General features: G+C 62.1%; 1 protein-coding gene across 2 annotated transcripts in view; it reads right to left on the minus strand.

Moving 5' to 3' along the window:
• Window positions 1–13,156, minus strand: part of EPHB3 (EPH receptor B3) — a 28,201-nt gene extending 15,045 nt beyond the window's left edge. For both annotated transcript variants that reach the window (XM_082055084.1, XM_082055083.1), the window contains exon 1: window positions 12,988–13,156. In XM_082055084.1, the coding sequence (XP_081911210.1) occupies window positions 12,988–13,084 (97 nt within the window). In that variant the 5' untranslated portion in view covers window positions 13,085–13,156. The remainder of the gene's footprint in view (window positions 1–12,987) is intronic.
• Between the last annotated feature and the right edge of the window lie 584 nt (window positions 13,157–13,740).

Here is a 13,740-nt window from a genome sequence, read left to right on the forward strand (position 1 = left end):
AGCAGACTACAAGACAAACCACCCCGGCAGCATTCCCCAAACAGCCCCAGCCCCAGCCTTGGGGGAGCGAGACGCTTGTCTGGGAAGAGCTGCAATTGCAGGCAGCTGTCGCTAATCCCGGGAAGAGCCGTGCAGCTCCGTGCAAGCACCACGCGCAAAAACCGGGAGCGAAACGCACTGAGTACAATGATGCTCTGGTGCCAATGGCCCCTCTGTGGGCTACTGGCTCCGCAACCCTCACTCCATGGATGCTGTCCACTCCATGTAGGCTGTTTGGTGGGAAGCAGGCACCCCCAGGGGCCTCTCCTGCCCATGGAGGTCTAGGGCAAGGGGGGGAGTGAAAGCACCAGAGCTGGGCAGCCCACTGCAGACCCTGGTGTGCTCAGAGGGGCTCCAGCGCCAGCCCCAAGCAGGACCCAGGACCAGCTCCAAAATGCCTCCCTGCTGAGGGCATCACCGGGCTGCAAGCACAGCCCCATCCCAGACCCTGCACAGCTCCCAAGGCTGTCCATCCATCCATCCATCCCTCAGCCCACCCAGCCCTGAGACACAGGGCAGGGAGCCACGGCTGTCTCCCGCCCCCAGAGCTGGCAGCGGACTGGGAGCTGCTCGCTCCCAACGTCTGGGGCACAGGACATGCCGGGGCAGCTCAGCTATGCCAGGCACCATGGCCGAGCCCCAGGAGCCTCAGCTTCTTTCCTTCCACCCCAGGATAACCACAGGCTGATGGGGCCAGGGAGGAAGCGTGGAGGAGGAAGGAAATGCTCACGTGTCGCGGGGTTTTGGATGGAGCCTGGCTGGAGGTAAACACCTTCCTCCAGCGTCCCACCCCGGGGAGACCCGTCAGCAGCTCCCGAGCCACCACCCACAGACGGGCCAGCAGCACAGGCTACAAGGGCCACTGCAGCACAGATAAACAAGCACATTTGGAGACACGTGGGCTATCCGACACATCTCGCTGTTTGCCGGGATCCCAGCCTGGCCGGTGAGCCTGCCCCTGGCTGCACACATGGAGCAAACATAAACACAGTCCTGCCGCAGGCTGGTGGCACTGGCAGCAGACACGGCACTGGGGACAGAGCAAGGAAAACCCCGCATGGTGCTAGCTCCCTAGGCGGGAAGAGGGTCAGGGGGACAACATATGTAGCAGGAAGGACAAAATGACACTGGCTCTTTTTTGCAGACAGGAGCAGAGAGGTGGTTATTGGGCAGTAGTCATTTGCTGTTTCTCAAAAACACAAACTAAGGGCACTGCCAAAAACAAAGGGAGAAAAGGAAGGAGCCCTCTGCCAAACAGGTAATGCAAGGGGACTCGTGACAACAACGTCAGGAGGGCCAGGGCATGGCATGCACAGGACAGGGTTGGGCATCCATGGGGCAGCCTCTGCCCAGTCCCAAAGCACCACCTGCCCATGGGATGCCGCAAACCACCATCCTGCTCCCCTCCCCTTCTCCACAGCATCCGCTACTGACCGCCAACAAGGGCACAAGTGCAGCTGTGCACAGCCACAAGACATCCCCGAGATGCTGCCGCGCTCCCCAGACTCTTGCACTGGCGTGGCTCCCCTGGTGCCGGACCATGGGGGAGCGGGTTGTCAGGCAGGGCCACCCGCACCCCTCCAAGGGACGGGTCCTGTCCTAATAAGGACACGGTGGTGCCGGCGGGGGCCCGGGCACGCCGTGCTGGCGGCGGAGCAGAGCCAAGCGTGTGCTCGGTGCTGACAGCGCCGGGCTGCCAAGTCCCAGAGCAGAGACCCCGCACGGGTCCGGCAGCTGGGGGGTGTTTCTACGGGAGGGCTGGAGCTGGCGGGAGGTGCGGGGAAGGGTGAGCTGTGTGCTCAGGGATGGGGCTGGCGTGGATGAGCAACTATGGCGGAGTGTCAGGCTGGGGAGATGGGGACACAAGGATCTGGGGGACGGGGTGTGCCATGAGCAGGGCAGCACAAGGATCCAGTCACGGCAGAGCCAAGTTGGACCTGACCCTTTGGGCACCCCTGCTCCTGGGGTGGGAGGGGAGCTGTGCTCCCCAAATCTGCCCAGGGTGTGCTGAACTCCCCTGCCAGCCCCACGCAGACAGTCCTTTCCATGCTGGCCTGGCTGCAGAACAGGGTGGACGGGCAGCTGTCCCCACCAGTACCGGCCTGGGGCAGACACACAGCTCGGACAGGAGGCTCACTGCCTGCATCCTAATTTGGCAGCATCTGCCATCTGACCGGCAGAGGATGGAAAAAAAACTGACAGAGCCAAGCTGGCCGCTGGCGCAAGAGCCATGTAAACCACACAGAGAGCAGGGAGGGAAACAATAAAAACAAAATCACTGAGCAACTCAGCTAAAGGAAACAGGCCAAGCATGGAGGGCAGTGGGGCTTCCCTGCAGCCACGGGATCAAGAGGGGCCAGGTGGGGTCAGGGGAGCTCCCCAGCCCTTCGCAGCCCACCACCCATGACAGTCATGGACAGACGGCCCCACGGGCTGCTGTGCTGCCTGGTCCTAGGGCCACTGTGTTGAGCAAAGCTGACCGCAGCCAAGCCACAGAAACCCCTCTCTACCCTTAAAGCTGCTCCTGCAATCTCACAGCATCCTGGCACCAAACCTTTGTCTTTCCTCCAGCAAACACCAGGGCATGCTAAGCACTGGAGCCCACAAAAGGGCATGGGCCAGTAGGGCTGGGGAGATGGGCAAGCACCAGATTTTGGTGGTTTGGGAGTATCCGGCTGCTTCTTTCCTCCAGCACATGGTGTCAGAGATGGGTTCAGAGGCAGCATGGGCAGTTTCCCGGCTCAGTTCAGGTTTGCAGGTGCTCTACAGGGACGTGAATGGAATCAGGGCTGGCCAAGCAGTGAGTCAAAGTCACCTCAATCCCACATGCCACAGCGAGAGCCTGGTTCCATTAGTCAACGGGAAATTGGCTCCCAATTTCACCAGCTTGGGGAAGTCACCCTAAGGCTTGCTTTATCTCTGTCTGCAGTGCTGGGGAGTTGTCCTCTCCTTACGTTCAGCTGGGCAAAGGCAAGGGATGCAGCAGGAGCCTCACTGTGCTCCAGCGAGGGCAGCAGGGCACAGTCAACCCCACATAAAGCAGGACTTCCAGGGCAGAGTTGAATCCTAGGACAGGGAAAGAGTCTCACTCCTTGGACGGGGCTACGCACATTACTTTAGCTGCCTCCTCCTTGCCCTGCAAAAATCTCCTTCCACATGTACCCTGAGCTACAAAAACCAAGGTTCCCCTGCCAGCAGCTCTCCTGTCACCTCTGCAGAGTCCCCAGCAGTTCGGCAAGTGTTTGAAGCCCTGGCGAGGACCCATCTGGAGCTGGGGACCTCTTCCTCCCCACACAGGGGCTCAGGAATGTGGTGTGCATGGTCTGAGGCCAGTGAAAACGTTTGAACTCCCCCCTCTAAGAGGCCCAGAGAGCCCGTCTCGCGCTGCTGAGCGGCAGACGTGCACGGCAGCGACGGCTGAGCCAGAAAGGGGGGGGGAGAAATCAAAATTCCTTCAAGATGAAGCCGCTGGGGAAGACTCAATCGTCTCCACCAACCGGCTCCGATTTGAACACTCTTGCCTTTGAACATGGGGACTGCCAGCTTTTATCAGGATGCGCTGGCAAGGTAGGACGCCAGCTCCTCGCCCTGACGAGGAGAAGGCAGCTCATGCAAGTCCAGAGAATCCTGGAAGAAGGCAAGGGAGGAAAGTTAGTAAAGACGCCCACGCAGCCTTGCCACAAACAGAGAAACCTGTTCTGCAACGTGTCCATGCTCTCCGGCAGCCATGCAAAACTCCGCACCATGTCTGCAGGAGCCCGGTGTGGGGCGAATGGCTTGGTTGTATGGCCAGGCTGGACCGCTTGCCCCACGCCAAGATCCTGTAGCCTACACCGAGGGCTGAGCCATTTGCCCCAGGACATGGCTTGGCTTCCACCACAGCAACTGCCAGATGCCTCTCCCCCTTGCCACCGTGCCATGCTCCTCTGGTAGGAAAAGCAGCTCGTTTAGGGATGGACTTTCAGTCTTGGTGACTGCCTGCTAGTCGAAAAGCCACCAAAAGGGGCATCTCCCCACACATTTTTAATTTCCTCCTCGGTTTTGGAGATAATTACAGCAGGAGCGAGTGGTCTTGCGTGCTCCCCATTCAAGCACCTATTGGTACAATTAATCCCGGCACCGTTCTGAGCAGTGGCATAAAGGGCCTTTGGTGTAAGGTCCTTTATCTGGGAACAAAGAGCTGCCTGTGGGAGAGAACCTGAGGTTGCACTTTTCCCGCTGACGAGCGTTTCGCGTACACAAAAGCTGAGCCACACAGAGCGCCCCGCACCAGCTTCAAGTCTGGGAGACCCCGTGATGCATTTTCCTGCAGCGTGCTGCCCACCTGGCTCCCTCCTCCTCCTCCCAGAGGGTCATTCCCTCTCTGCCCCAGCCAAACCCCGTGGCTGCCCTCCTCCTGGGCAGGGGACGGACCTGCTCTGAGGCCAGGGGATTCTCTGCCTGCAAGGGTAAAGCACTTGTGTCCCACTCACCCCACGGCAGAGCATATGCTCCGTGGATGGGGAACCCCATGGACGGCAGCTTTGGAGCCGTTGTTCTGGGAGGTTTCAGCATGCAGAAGCCCCTTGTGCCTGAGCTGCCCTGCAGGGAAGGGAGTCTCTCGCTAATACAGGTGAGAGCCAGGAAAGCAGCGAGGAAGCCTGCAGCCAGGGAGGGAGGCAGGCAGGGCACCCACAGGGCTGCCAGCACCCAGGGTGGGCAGCGGGCACCCACGGCGGAGGTGCCGGGCACGGGGTTTGGGAGCCTGGCAAAGGTGCCGGCAGATGCTGTCTGCCAGCTCCCTCTGCAGGGACGGGACCGGCAGCACTGCCGGCACACAGTGCAGCTCAGCACCCCCCGGGGAATCCCGGCTCTCCTGGGGACCCCCGCATGCCTGAGTGTCCCTCGCAAGGCTGGAGGGCCACGAGGGGTCCCACCCTCGCCCTCCCCAGCTGTCAGGCCAGGCAGGCCAGGGGCGGTGCGGTTCTGCCCAAGGGAAGGGCTGGAGTGCTCCCTATGGCCGCCCACGCTGGGAACCCGTCCTTACGCCGAGCAGGGCGCCTGCTGCTCCCCAGCACTCATGCAGGAGACACGGGGCCACCGTGGGAGCTGACCCCCACACCGGTCCTGTCTGGGGGGATATGGGGGGCTTGGACTGCCCATGCCCACCAACACACGCTTGCCCTGGGCTCTGGGGTGAGCTGACAACTTGCACATGAACTGGGAACAAAGGGAAGAGGGGGAAAAAAAAAAAAAATGGGGCCTGTATCACAGCTGTGGCCCTTCGTGCCAAGGGCGTTTGGCCCATCATCAAAGGGGATCGGATTTGCTGAGGCAAATGATGACACATCCACTTCAAGCGGGGCAGGTTCTGCCTGCTGCTGGAGGCGAGCCACCGGAGTGAAGAAGTACTGTGGGCACTTAATAATAGACTCATTATTTCTGCATTATGGCAGGGCCCAGAGGCCCCAACTGAGATTAAGGCCCCTTTGTACGCACCACACATGCACACACAAGGGCAGGAGTCCCTGCCCCGGAGAGCCTGGCCAAGGATGGGCAGCACCATTGGTCCTGGCACCATTGTTGGTCCCAGCTCCATTAGCACCATGGTAAAGTTGCAGCAGAGCCTGAGATGCCAATTCCAAGGATGCTCCAAGGATGCGTCCTCCATTTCCCAATCCCACACCCGCACTGGGGTATAACAACCTCAGGCAGGGAGACAGTTCCGTGACTCAGAGTCATCACCCGGTGCATCTCCCTCACAGTCCCCCCATCCGACCCCAATGCCCTGCACCTTCTAGATGGGCTGATTCAGCTCCTGGATGACCGGGAGCTGCCTGGCATGCAGGATGGAGGGGGACAGGAGCGCTCCCTCCCTACGGCCCTGCCCGTCGCCCAACTGTTGGTCACTAACTGGCTGAAGAGGGTTTTCCGGCTGCGTGCTCCTTGCTGGAGCTGTTTCCTGACGGCCGCGAGACAGACTGAAGCATGTGAGAGAGGACAGGTGCCAGCTCTGCCAAAAGCAGCTCAAGTGGCAGCGCCTGGGATGCAGGGAGGGACGGGAGGTCGCTTCCTCCCTGTCACGCAACCGTGTCGAGCTGGGGAGGGCAGATTTCTGCCACCAAGCTGGGCTGTGCCAAGCCAGGCCCCAGCGCCCACTGGCACCCACGCTGCACCCCCTCCAAAGCACGGTACTCAGAGCTTTTGCAGGACGGCAGCCTCCTGCCCTGCAATCGCACGCCAAGGACACGTGCAGCCCGCTGCCCGAGCCCTGCCAGGTCCTGCTGCCAGGCCCTGGTCCCGCAGAAAGGCTGCACCGACACCGGGAGAGGACACGAGCCAGCTGCCCGAGTCCAGCCCGGCACTGCAATTACTGTTCTATTAATACTACAGGGATTTCGGATGTCAGAGCCCAGTGGGCCACGGCGGGGTCAGCTCAGAGCTGCCATCCCTGCCCACGTGGTGGATGTGCCCCGGCACTTGCTGCTTCGGCTCGCTCAGGGTGAAAAGCCGTTTTTGCTCTGCCGGGCTGTGGGCAAGGGGAATAGACAGACCCCAGGAACGGCCTCGCAGCCCTGCCTGCTGCCAGACACACTGCTGGCCTGAAAACAACTGCTGCCTGCTTGGGACAGGCATGTCCCTGCCTGGCCCGGGGGAAGGGGCTGCCCACTGCAGCTCCTCGCCATGGGCTACCATAGGACAACGTGACTAGCCACGCCGAGCAGGCAGAAGAGATTTATAGGTCATCATCCCCAGCAGGAATGGCCATGTAGCCACCCTCTGCTGCCACATAAATAACTCATCCGATCGGAAGACGCCAGACCTGTTCGAGCTGCGAATGCCATCGACCGGGACGTAGGCAGGAAATCATCTCACAAAACCACCTTCGTTTCCAGGCCCCGCTGTGACGGGGACACTCCTGACGCCTCCCTCTGAGGCCCCATCGCCCTGTGGCTTCACGGGGCAAGTGTCCCCATGGGGCCACCGAGCCAGGCTGGCGCGGGCTGAGGGAGAGCCCCAAAGTCCCCGGGGGAAGGAAGGGAACACGATCGGGGCTGCAGGTCTGCCTCCCCAGGGCAACCATTTGTGTCAGGCTGAGCTCCAAAAGGCCCCTCTCCCCCCTCCAGCTCCATTTTTTTTCCCAGGGTGTACTTTTGGAAAGAGCCCAGGGAAGGAGTAATGATATTAAAAAACAAACAAACAAACCAACCAAAACAAAAAAACCCCAACAACACATCAAAAAGAAAACAAAACCAAAAAACTCAACAATCAACCCCCTCCCCAAAAAAGGTTACTGGCTGCACATCCAAAGGTTCGCCCCACAGACAGGCGGCTCGGCTGCCAAGCTCCAACCCATCCCGGCAGAGCCGAGTGGGAGTTTCTGCCAAGATCTCCCTCCTCTCTCCTGCCTGGGGCAGTTACCCAAATCTCCGCGCTGCTCTCCACTCGCTTCCTCGGCTCTCCTCGTGCACCGAGCCCATCTGGAACTGCTTAAACCCAAATATCGCCCCTCCTTCCCTGCCTCCCCCACCCTCAAAGTCAGATTCTTCCAGAGTTAAAACAAGCACAGAGTCAGGAGGGGGTGCCGGGCCGGGCTGACTCGCTCCTTCATTTCAGTTTAATTTCTGGGGAACTAGAATAAATCTGTTCCTGGCGATCGTTCAAGCCCTGCACATTTTTCTCATTAATAAAAAAAAGGCCTTGGATCGCACGCTGCGTGTGCGTGCACGCCGGCCGAGTGCCCCCCCTCCCCGCTCGCCCCACGGGGTCCCTCCCGCACCCCAGCCCTCGCCGGGCAGGCGGCTGAGCACCCAAGGGACAAGTAGGACCGGTCAGGGGGGGAAACATGGACTGGTGTCCCCTCCCAGGGACAGGTTTTGGCAGCCTCGCAGGACAGCCACACCTTGGAGAGGAACAGGGAGGCCCAAATCCATGCCCCCCTGCTCCCCGCAGCTGCTGCTGGGCAGGAAAGCCCTAGGGGAGGGCTCCCCTGGGAGGGGCGAGGGACCCGGGGAGGGGATGTCCCCGCTGTCCCCCCTCTCTGGCATGGCAGCCCCCACGGGGCCCCTGGGGCATTCCTGGGGAGGGGGCCGGGAAACAGGTGTTTGTCAACAGCTCCTGCCACATGCGTGAGAAACACCAGGCCCCAGCAGCACGGAGCTTAGTGACGGGCAAAAATAAAATAAAAAGAGCCCTCCCCAACAATCCCCCCCTAGCCTGGGACCCCCGTCCGGCACGTGCTGGCACACGCAGAGCGGCCATGGGGCCGGCGCTTGGCCCAGCCGCCACGCTCCTGCCTCTTCCCAAGATGGCTCCGCTTCCTCCTCAGAGGGGCGGCCATGCGAAGCCGGCTCTGGGCTGACTCCATCCCTGCTCGGGGAGCACGGGCTGGCGGGTTTGGCTGTGCCGAGTGGAAAACGAGTGGCAGGGGAGGGCTGCAGCCCCTCTGGAAATGGCACCCCTGAGCAAAGGGGATGTGGCCCTGCTCCTAAGCTTGACCCCACAGAACCTCCGCGGTTGCACCAAGGGTGGGCGATGCCGAAGCCCAAGTGCAGGAGGATGAGGACTGGCCGAGAGCCACAAGTGGCAGACCTGGCCTCTGCAGGCAGGACACCCACCCACCCTACAAAATGGCTCCTGCTGGGCTCCTCACGGAGCCGGCATGGGGCTCAGCTCCGCGAGGGGACGGCCATGCCGCGCCACCAGCCCCGCCCCAGCCTGAGCGCAGGACTGGTTTTTGAGCAACAACAAAAAAACACAAACAAAAAACCAAAACATGAATTCAAATGGGACTGTCTCAGCCAGGTGGGAGTGCCACTGCAAAAGCCTGCCTGGCCTTCAAGATGGCAGGCTTGTCCCTGGGGGCATGGATCTGTGCCTGGCCCCTGCGAGGAGCTACATGGCCGTGGAGGGGCACCCCCATCCCCACTGTCCCCCAAATGCTTTGCTTGGGAATGCGCCTGCTCCCAAAGCGATGCCAACTTGTTATGGCTTCAGCCCTGGGGAAGCGCAGGGCGATGGTGGCCACCATGTCCAGCACAGCCCAGGGGACAGTCCCCATTTCCTGGGGGATGCTGGCACCCACCCCGCCACCTCCACCAGCCAGAAACCGGGATCCCGACGCCAGGGCCGCCTCGGCACCCTTCCCCCAGCGCGGCTCCCAGGCAGAGACGCTTAATCCCGACAAACCAGTTTGACTCAGCACAACAGGAACAGCTACAATTTAAAAACCATGCAAGTCTGTGATTCAGATTGCTCGGGCTGTTTTAATTAAACACCAAGCTCCCCTGCTCCAGTGGCAGCAGCAAACGGCTCACGGAAAGAAAATGCAACAAACTGGTTTCCCCAAATATCTCTCGCAGTAAGTCATCACAACAAAACAAGGAGTTTCGGTTCATTCCTTAAAAACCAGAGGCCGCTATTCCCAATTGCGAGGGCCGGGCAGGCATGGCCCCCGCAGCCGCAGCCTCACCGACTGAGCCATATGTCGAGAGAAACACGGAGCTGAAAACAGACCCCGGTGCTGCAAGTTTTCCCTTTCCCCGTCTCTCCGCATGCTCCGCTTGACACAAAGGAAAGCCCTTCTCCTCTGCGCCTCGGGAGCTCGGATGGGGCGGGATTCCTCAAACCGAGCTTTTAGTGAAGAACGAGAGATTTAATGAATCCAGCGAGCACCGCGAAGCCCCAGGACCTGCTTTCCCTCGCAGTCCTACCCCAAGCATCAATAAATCAGCAGGGCTAACTTCCCCCCATCGCCCCGCCGAGAAACATGCCATTTGAGTGAAAAGTAATTAAACAGAAAGCAGATCTCCCTGCCAAGAAAATACCTGGCAGTTCCAGTCCAGGGGTCAATTAAGCAGGGGTCTGCCGGTGCAGAGAGGAGCGCAGTCAGCCTGTGTAATGCCCGGCGGGGGTCTGGGAGCCGTGAACAGGAAAAGCCCAGATGAGGAAAATCCCCCCTAGAAATCCTCCTGCTTCAGGGTAGTTTGGGTATTTTGCTAGAGCCTGAGTCGGCTCAGGGCTGCACACAGGAATAAGATGCCTCTGTAGGGGGGTCCATGGGGTAGCTCACGGGGAACCCCAACTTTCAAGACAGTCCCATGGCAAGAGAGAGGCTGCTCAGTGCAGGGGCCAGAGAGGCTGCTCAGTGCAGGGGCCAGAGAGGCTGCTCGGGGCAGGAGCGAGACAGCAAGTCCCAGTCCCAGCCCACCCACGCCCCCGGGGCAATGGGTAGAACAAGCCTGCGGACATCCACGCTCCCTTGGGCTGGGGCATTTTGAAACCAGGGTTTTAACCCCAGATGGTCGAGGAGGGCTCTGAACGCAGCGCTCTCCCCGCTCCGTTCCACCACGTCCGTTCCCCGCGAGGCCTCTGCTCCCTCAGCCCTGTCGGGACAAACTCCTCAGCTCCGACCCCTGCACGGGAGAAAGGATCTGCTGTTGCCCGCAGATAGAACATTCCTTCTGCAGCCAGCCCGGAGACTGCTGAACCGGAGAAGAAAAACACATTGTGACTTCAAACAGACCCAGCGCACTTACAGGATCTGGAGAGAAACCATTTTCTCCTCGGCAGCACAAAGCCCTCACTGAGCTGCTGCCGAGCGCGGCTTTTCCCCTCCACCCCCGTGGGGCCTTGTAAAGAAACCCAACTCCCCGCCATCCCTCCGGGAACGGGCAGCACTGTCCAGCCCTGGAGCCCCCTGCACTCCCAGCCAAGCACCAGCTGCCAGCGCAGCCCGTTGTCCCCTCAGAGGGGACGGCAAGGTGGCTGGGTCCAGGGACCGCTCGCTGCCGTTGTTGTCCACAGGACGTGCGCACAGATTTATGGCTGTGCCAGATTTATGATCAGCACTAAAATATCCAAACGAACGTGCACGCTAGATTTACAGTAACCGCCCAAACGTGCCAGTCCCCATCAGGAAGCAGCATCGCGAGCGGCCAGAAATGCCCAGTGCAGCAGAAGTGCGGGAGCTAACTGAGCCCGATGCGAACAACGGCTTCCTAATGCTAGGCAAGGCAGAAACCTTTCCCGGCCCCTCTGCAACTTTCCCTCCAGCTCAGACAAGAGTGAAGGAGAAAGGAAAAAAGGAAAAAAAAAAAAAAAAGAAAATCTCAGGGGAATCAGGGCCAGCCCCAAAAAATGCTGGGCGGCTGCCAGCCAGCCCCGAAGCAGTCCCATGGGGTTGGCACCCAGCTGGGCTCTGATCTCCCTGGGCGGTGTGTTCGGCCCCTGACCCCTCTGCACACTTGGGAAGCTGAGAAAACCCAGTGACACCTCAACACGAGCTGTTTATTTTCTTTCTCTCCATGCGGCTCTTCACACCGCTCCATCCTCGGGTGGCAGCGGGAGACAGGCTGGGGCTCCCTGCCTGCCCAGGGACTGGTGGGACAGTCCCTGGGTGATGCACGCCGGTGCTGCCAGTCCCCACGTTGGCTTTCCTTCCCCGGTTCCCAAACCGCTGATGGGAAGTGGGTTGCGAGGGGCTGCCCGCAGGCGTGGGGCCCCGCTGGGCTCCCTGCCCACAACTCCATCCTCCTGCACCTCTCCAGCAGAGAGGGCTCCTCAGGGCTCTGCCCTACACAGCAGTGCCCGGGTGCTCTGGAGCCTCCATGCCGAGAGGGCTGGGTGCAGTGAGGCTGCTCCTTCCCCTCCTGCCGTGGGGCTCCTGTACAGCCCGGAGCTCATGGACTGAGCAGGCCCACAGCTCCGTTTCCTATGGCGCACAAAGAAAAACCATTTTTAATTTTTTTCCCCTTTAAAGGAAAACAAACAAACAAACCAATCCTAGGGAGGAAGGATGAAAAGAAACACAGACAACAAGCAATCTCCCCAAACTTTCCAAAAAGCCTAAAGCCGGAGGAAACGTCCCCCAAACAATCGGCAGCGGGGAAGGGCTCCTTCCCAGGGTCACGCCCCGGTGCCGCTGCCCAAACCCGGCACCGCGGGGCGACGGCAGCGGAAGGCCGAGCACAAAACTGCCTCCGAACACACAAAAGCCCCCACGGCTCCCCGCCCGGGCGGGGGCACCGACAGCTCCTCTCCAGCCGGGGTTTCTCCCCGCTTCCGCGGCTCCGGCAGCGGCTTCGGTTACCGGACACCGGAGCGTCGCCGCCCCCGGCGCTGCCGGCCGGAGCCACGCACACTTCGTGCCGAAACAAAAACCCGCCCGGGCCCCTTTCCTCTTCCTTCTCCCAGTGCGACCCAAGTCGCCCGCCCCGGGACCCCCCGGTTCCCCAGCGGGGCCAGGAACCGCTTTTCTCGCTCAAAACCGGGTGAGCGACGGCCCTGCCTCGGGGACCGGGATTCACTCTCCGAGTGGGGGGATAATTCAGCGTCCTTTCCTCCCCAACTCCACCGGAGCGCGGGGGGCTGCCCTCCTCCCCGCTCTGTCTCCCGGGCCCGCGGGGGCGGCCGAATCGCGGAGCGCGGCCCCGCTCGGGGATGGATGCGGCACTCGTGGCCACTCGCCCCGGCGGTCCCACGCCGGAGCCTCGGGGGTTAAGGCGGCGGGCGCGGCGAGTCCTGCCGGGGAACGGACGGAGCCGGACGCGGCGCACGGACACTCCTCCGGCGGCCCCACCAGTTCTGGCACGCCGCGAGCTTCCACTGCAAGAAATATTAATTTTCCAGCCCTCTCGGTCGTGGCGAAAAGCCTCGGAACGTGAACCGTGTATCCAAAGAGGCGCCGCTCCCTGCCAGCAGCCACCGGCCGCGGCGCCGGGCTCGGTTCCACGGGGCGTTGACTCTGAAACCTACTGAGGGCGGCTAAGCGCTGGGAACGGGGCTGGGGCGCGCTGCGGCGGCGAGCTCCCCGCGGGAACAACCAGGCGTCCGCGGCGCGACGGGTCGAGCCGAGGGCGGACGTCAACGAGGCCCGGTGGGCCAGGGACACCCCGGAGAGTGCGTGCGTGTATGCGCGGTCGGCACGGGCCCCGGTGCGGAGGGCGGGCACGCCCGCCCGGTACTCACCCTCCAGAGCGCGGCGGCCGCCGGGGAGCAGCAGGAGCAGCAGGAGGGGCAGCAGTGGCGGCGGCGGCGGGGGGGCTCCCGGGCGGGCCGCGGCCATGGCGGGGGGCGGTGCGGGCGGCCCCGCCGGGCAGTCCCGAGCTCGGCGCCACGCGCGGCTCCTCTCGCCGCCGCGCCACGCTCGCGCTCTGGCGCCGCCGCCGCCGCTGCCGCCGCTGAGCCGCGCGGGGCGGGGCCGACCCGCCAATCAGCCCGCCCCTGGCAACCCGGCGCCCCTGGCGACGGCGAGAGCGGCACCCATTGGGCGGCGGCGGGGTGGGGGCGGAGACTGCGCGGAAAGATGAATTGGAGGGGGCGGGCGCTTCCCGGCGCGCCCCCGGTGGCCCCGCCCCCCGGCACGGGAGGCGCAGGGCGGGGAGCGCGCCCCACCCAGCGGCCGCCCGCGGAACTGGGGTCTTAAAGGGGCCGCGCGTACCCCTCAACACCAGGCCCTCCCTGCACCCCCACCCGGTGCGAGGGAATGTGTAAGCCTGTTACTGTATGTTGACGGGGCCATGGACCTCTCTGTGCCCCACCACTGGCAGCCTGTGCACCCACTGCTGTCCCATCCTCTCTAGTCCCATTCCATCATCTGATGTGTCCCACCCTGTGCCATCCCATCTCACCTCATCCTGTCCCAGTCCACCCCATGCATCTGATCCCTCTCCACCCACCTCATCCCATCCTCTCGCATTCAGATCCCACTCCACCCCATCC

This window comes from Streptopelia decaocto, assembly GCF_964273445.1.
Source record: "Streptopelia decaocto genome assembly, chromosome: 6".
NCBI classification, from domain to species: domain Eukaryota; kingdom Metazoa; phylum Chordata; class Aves; order Columbiformes; family Columbidae; genus Streptopelia; species Streptopelia decaocto.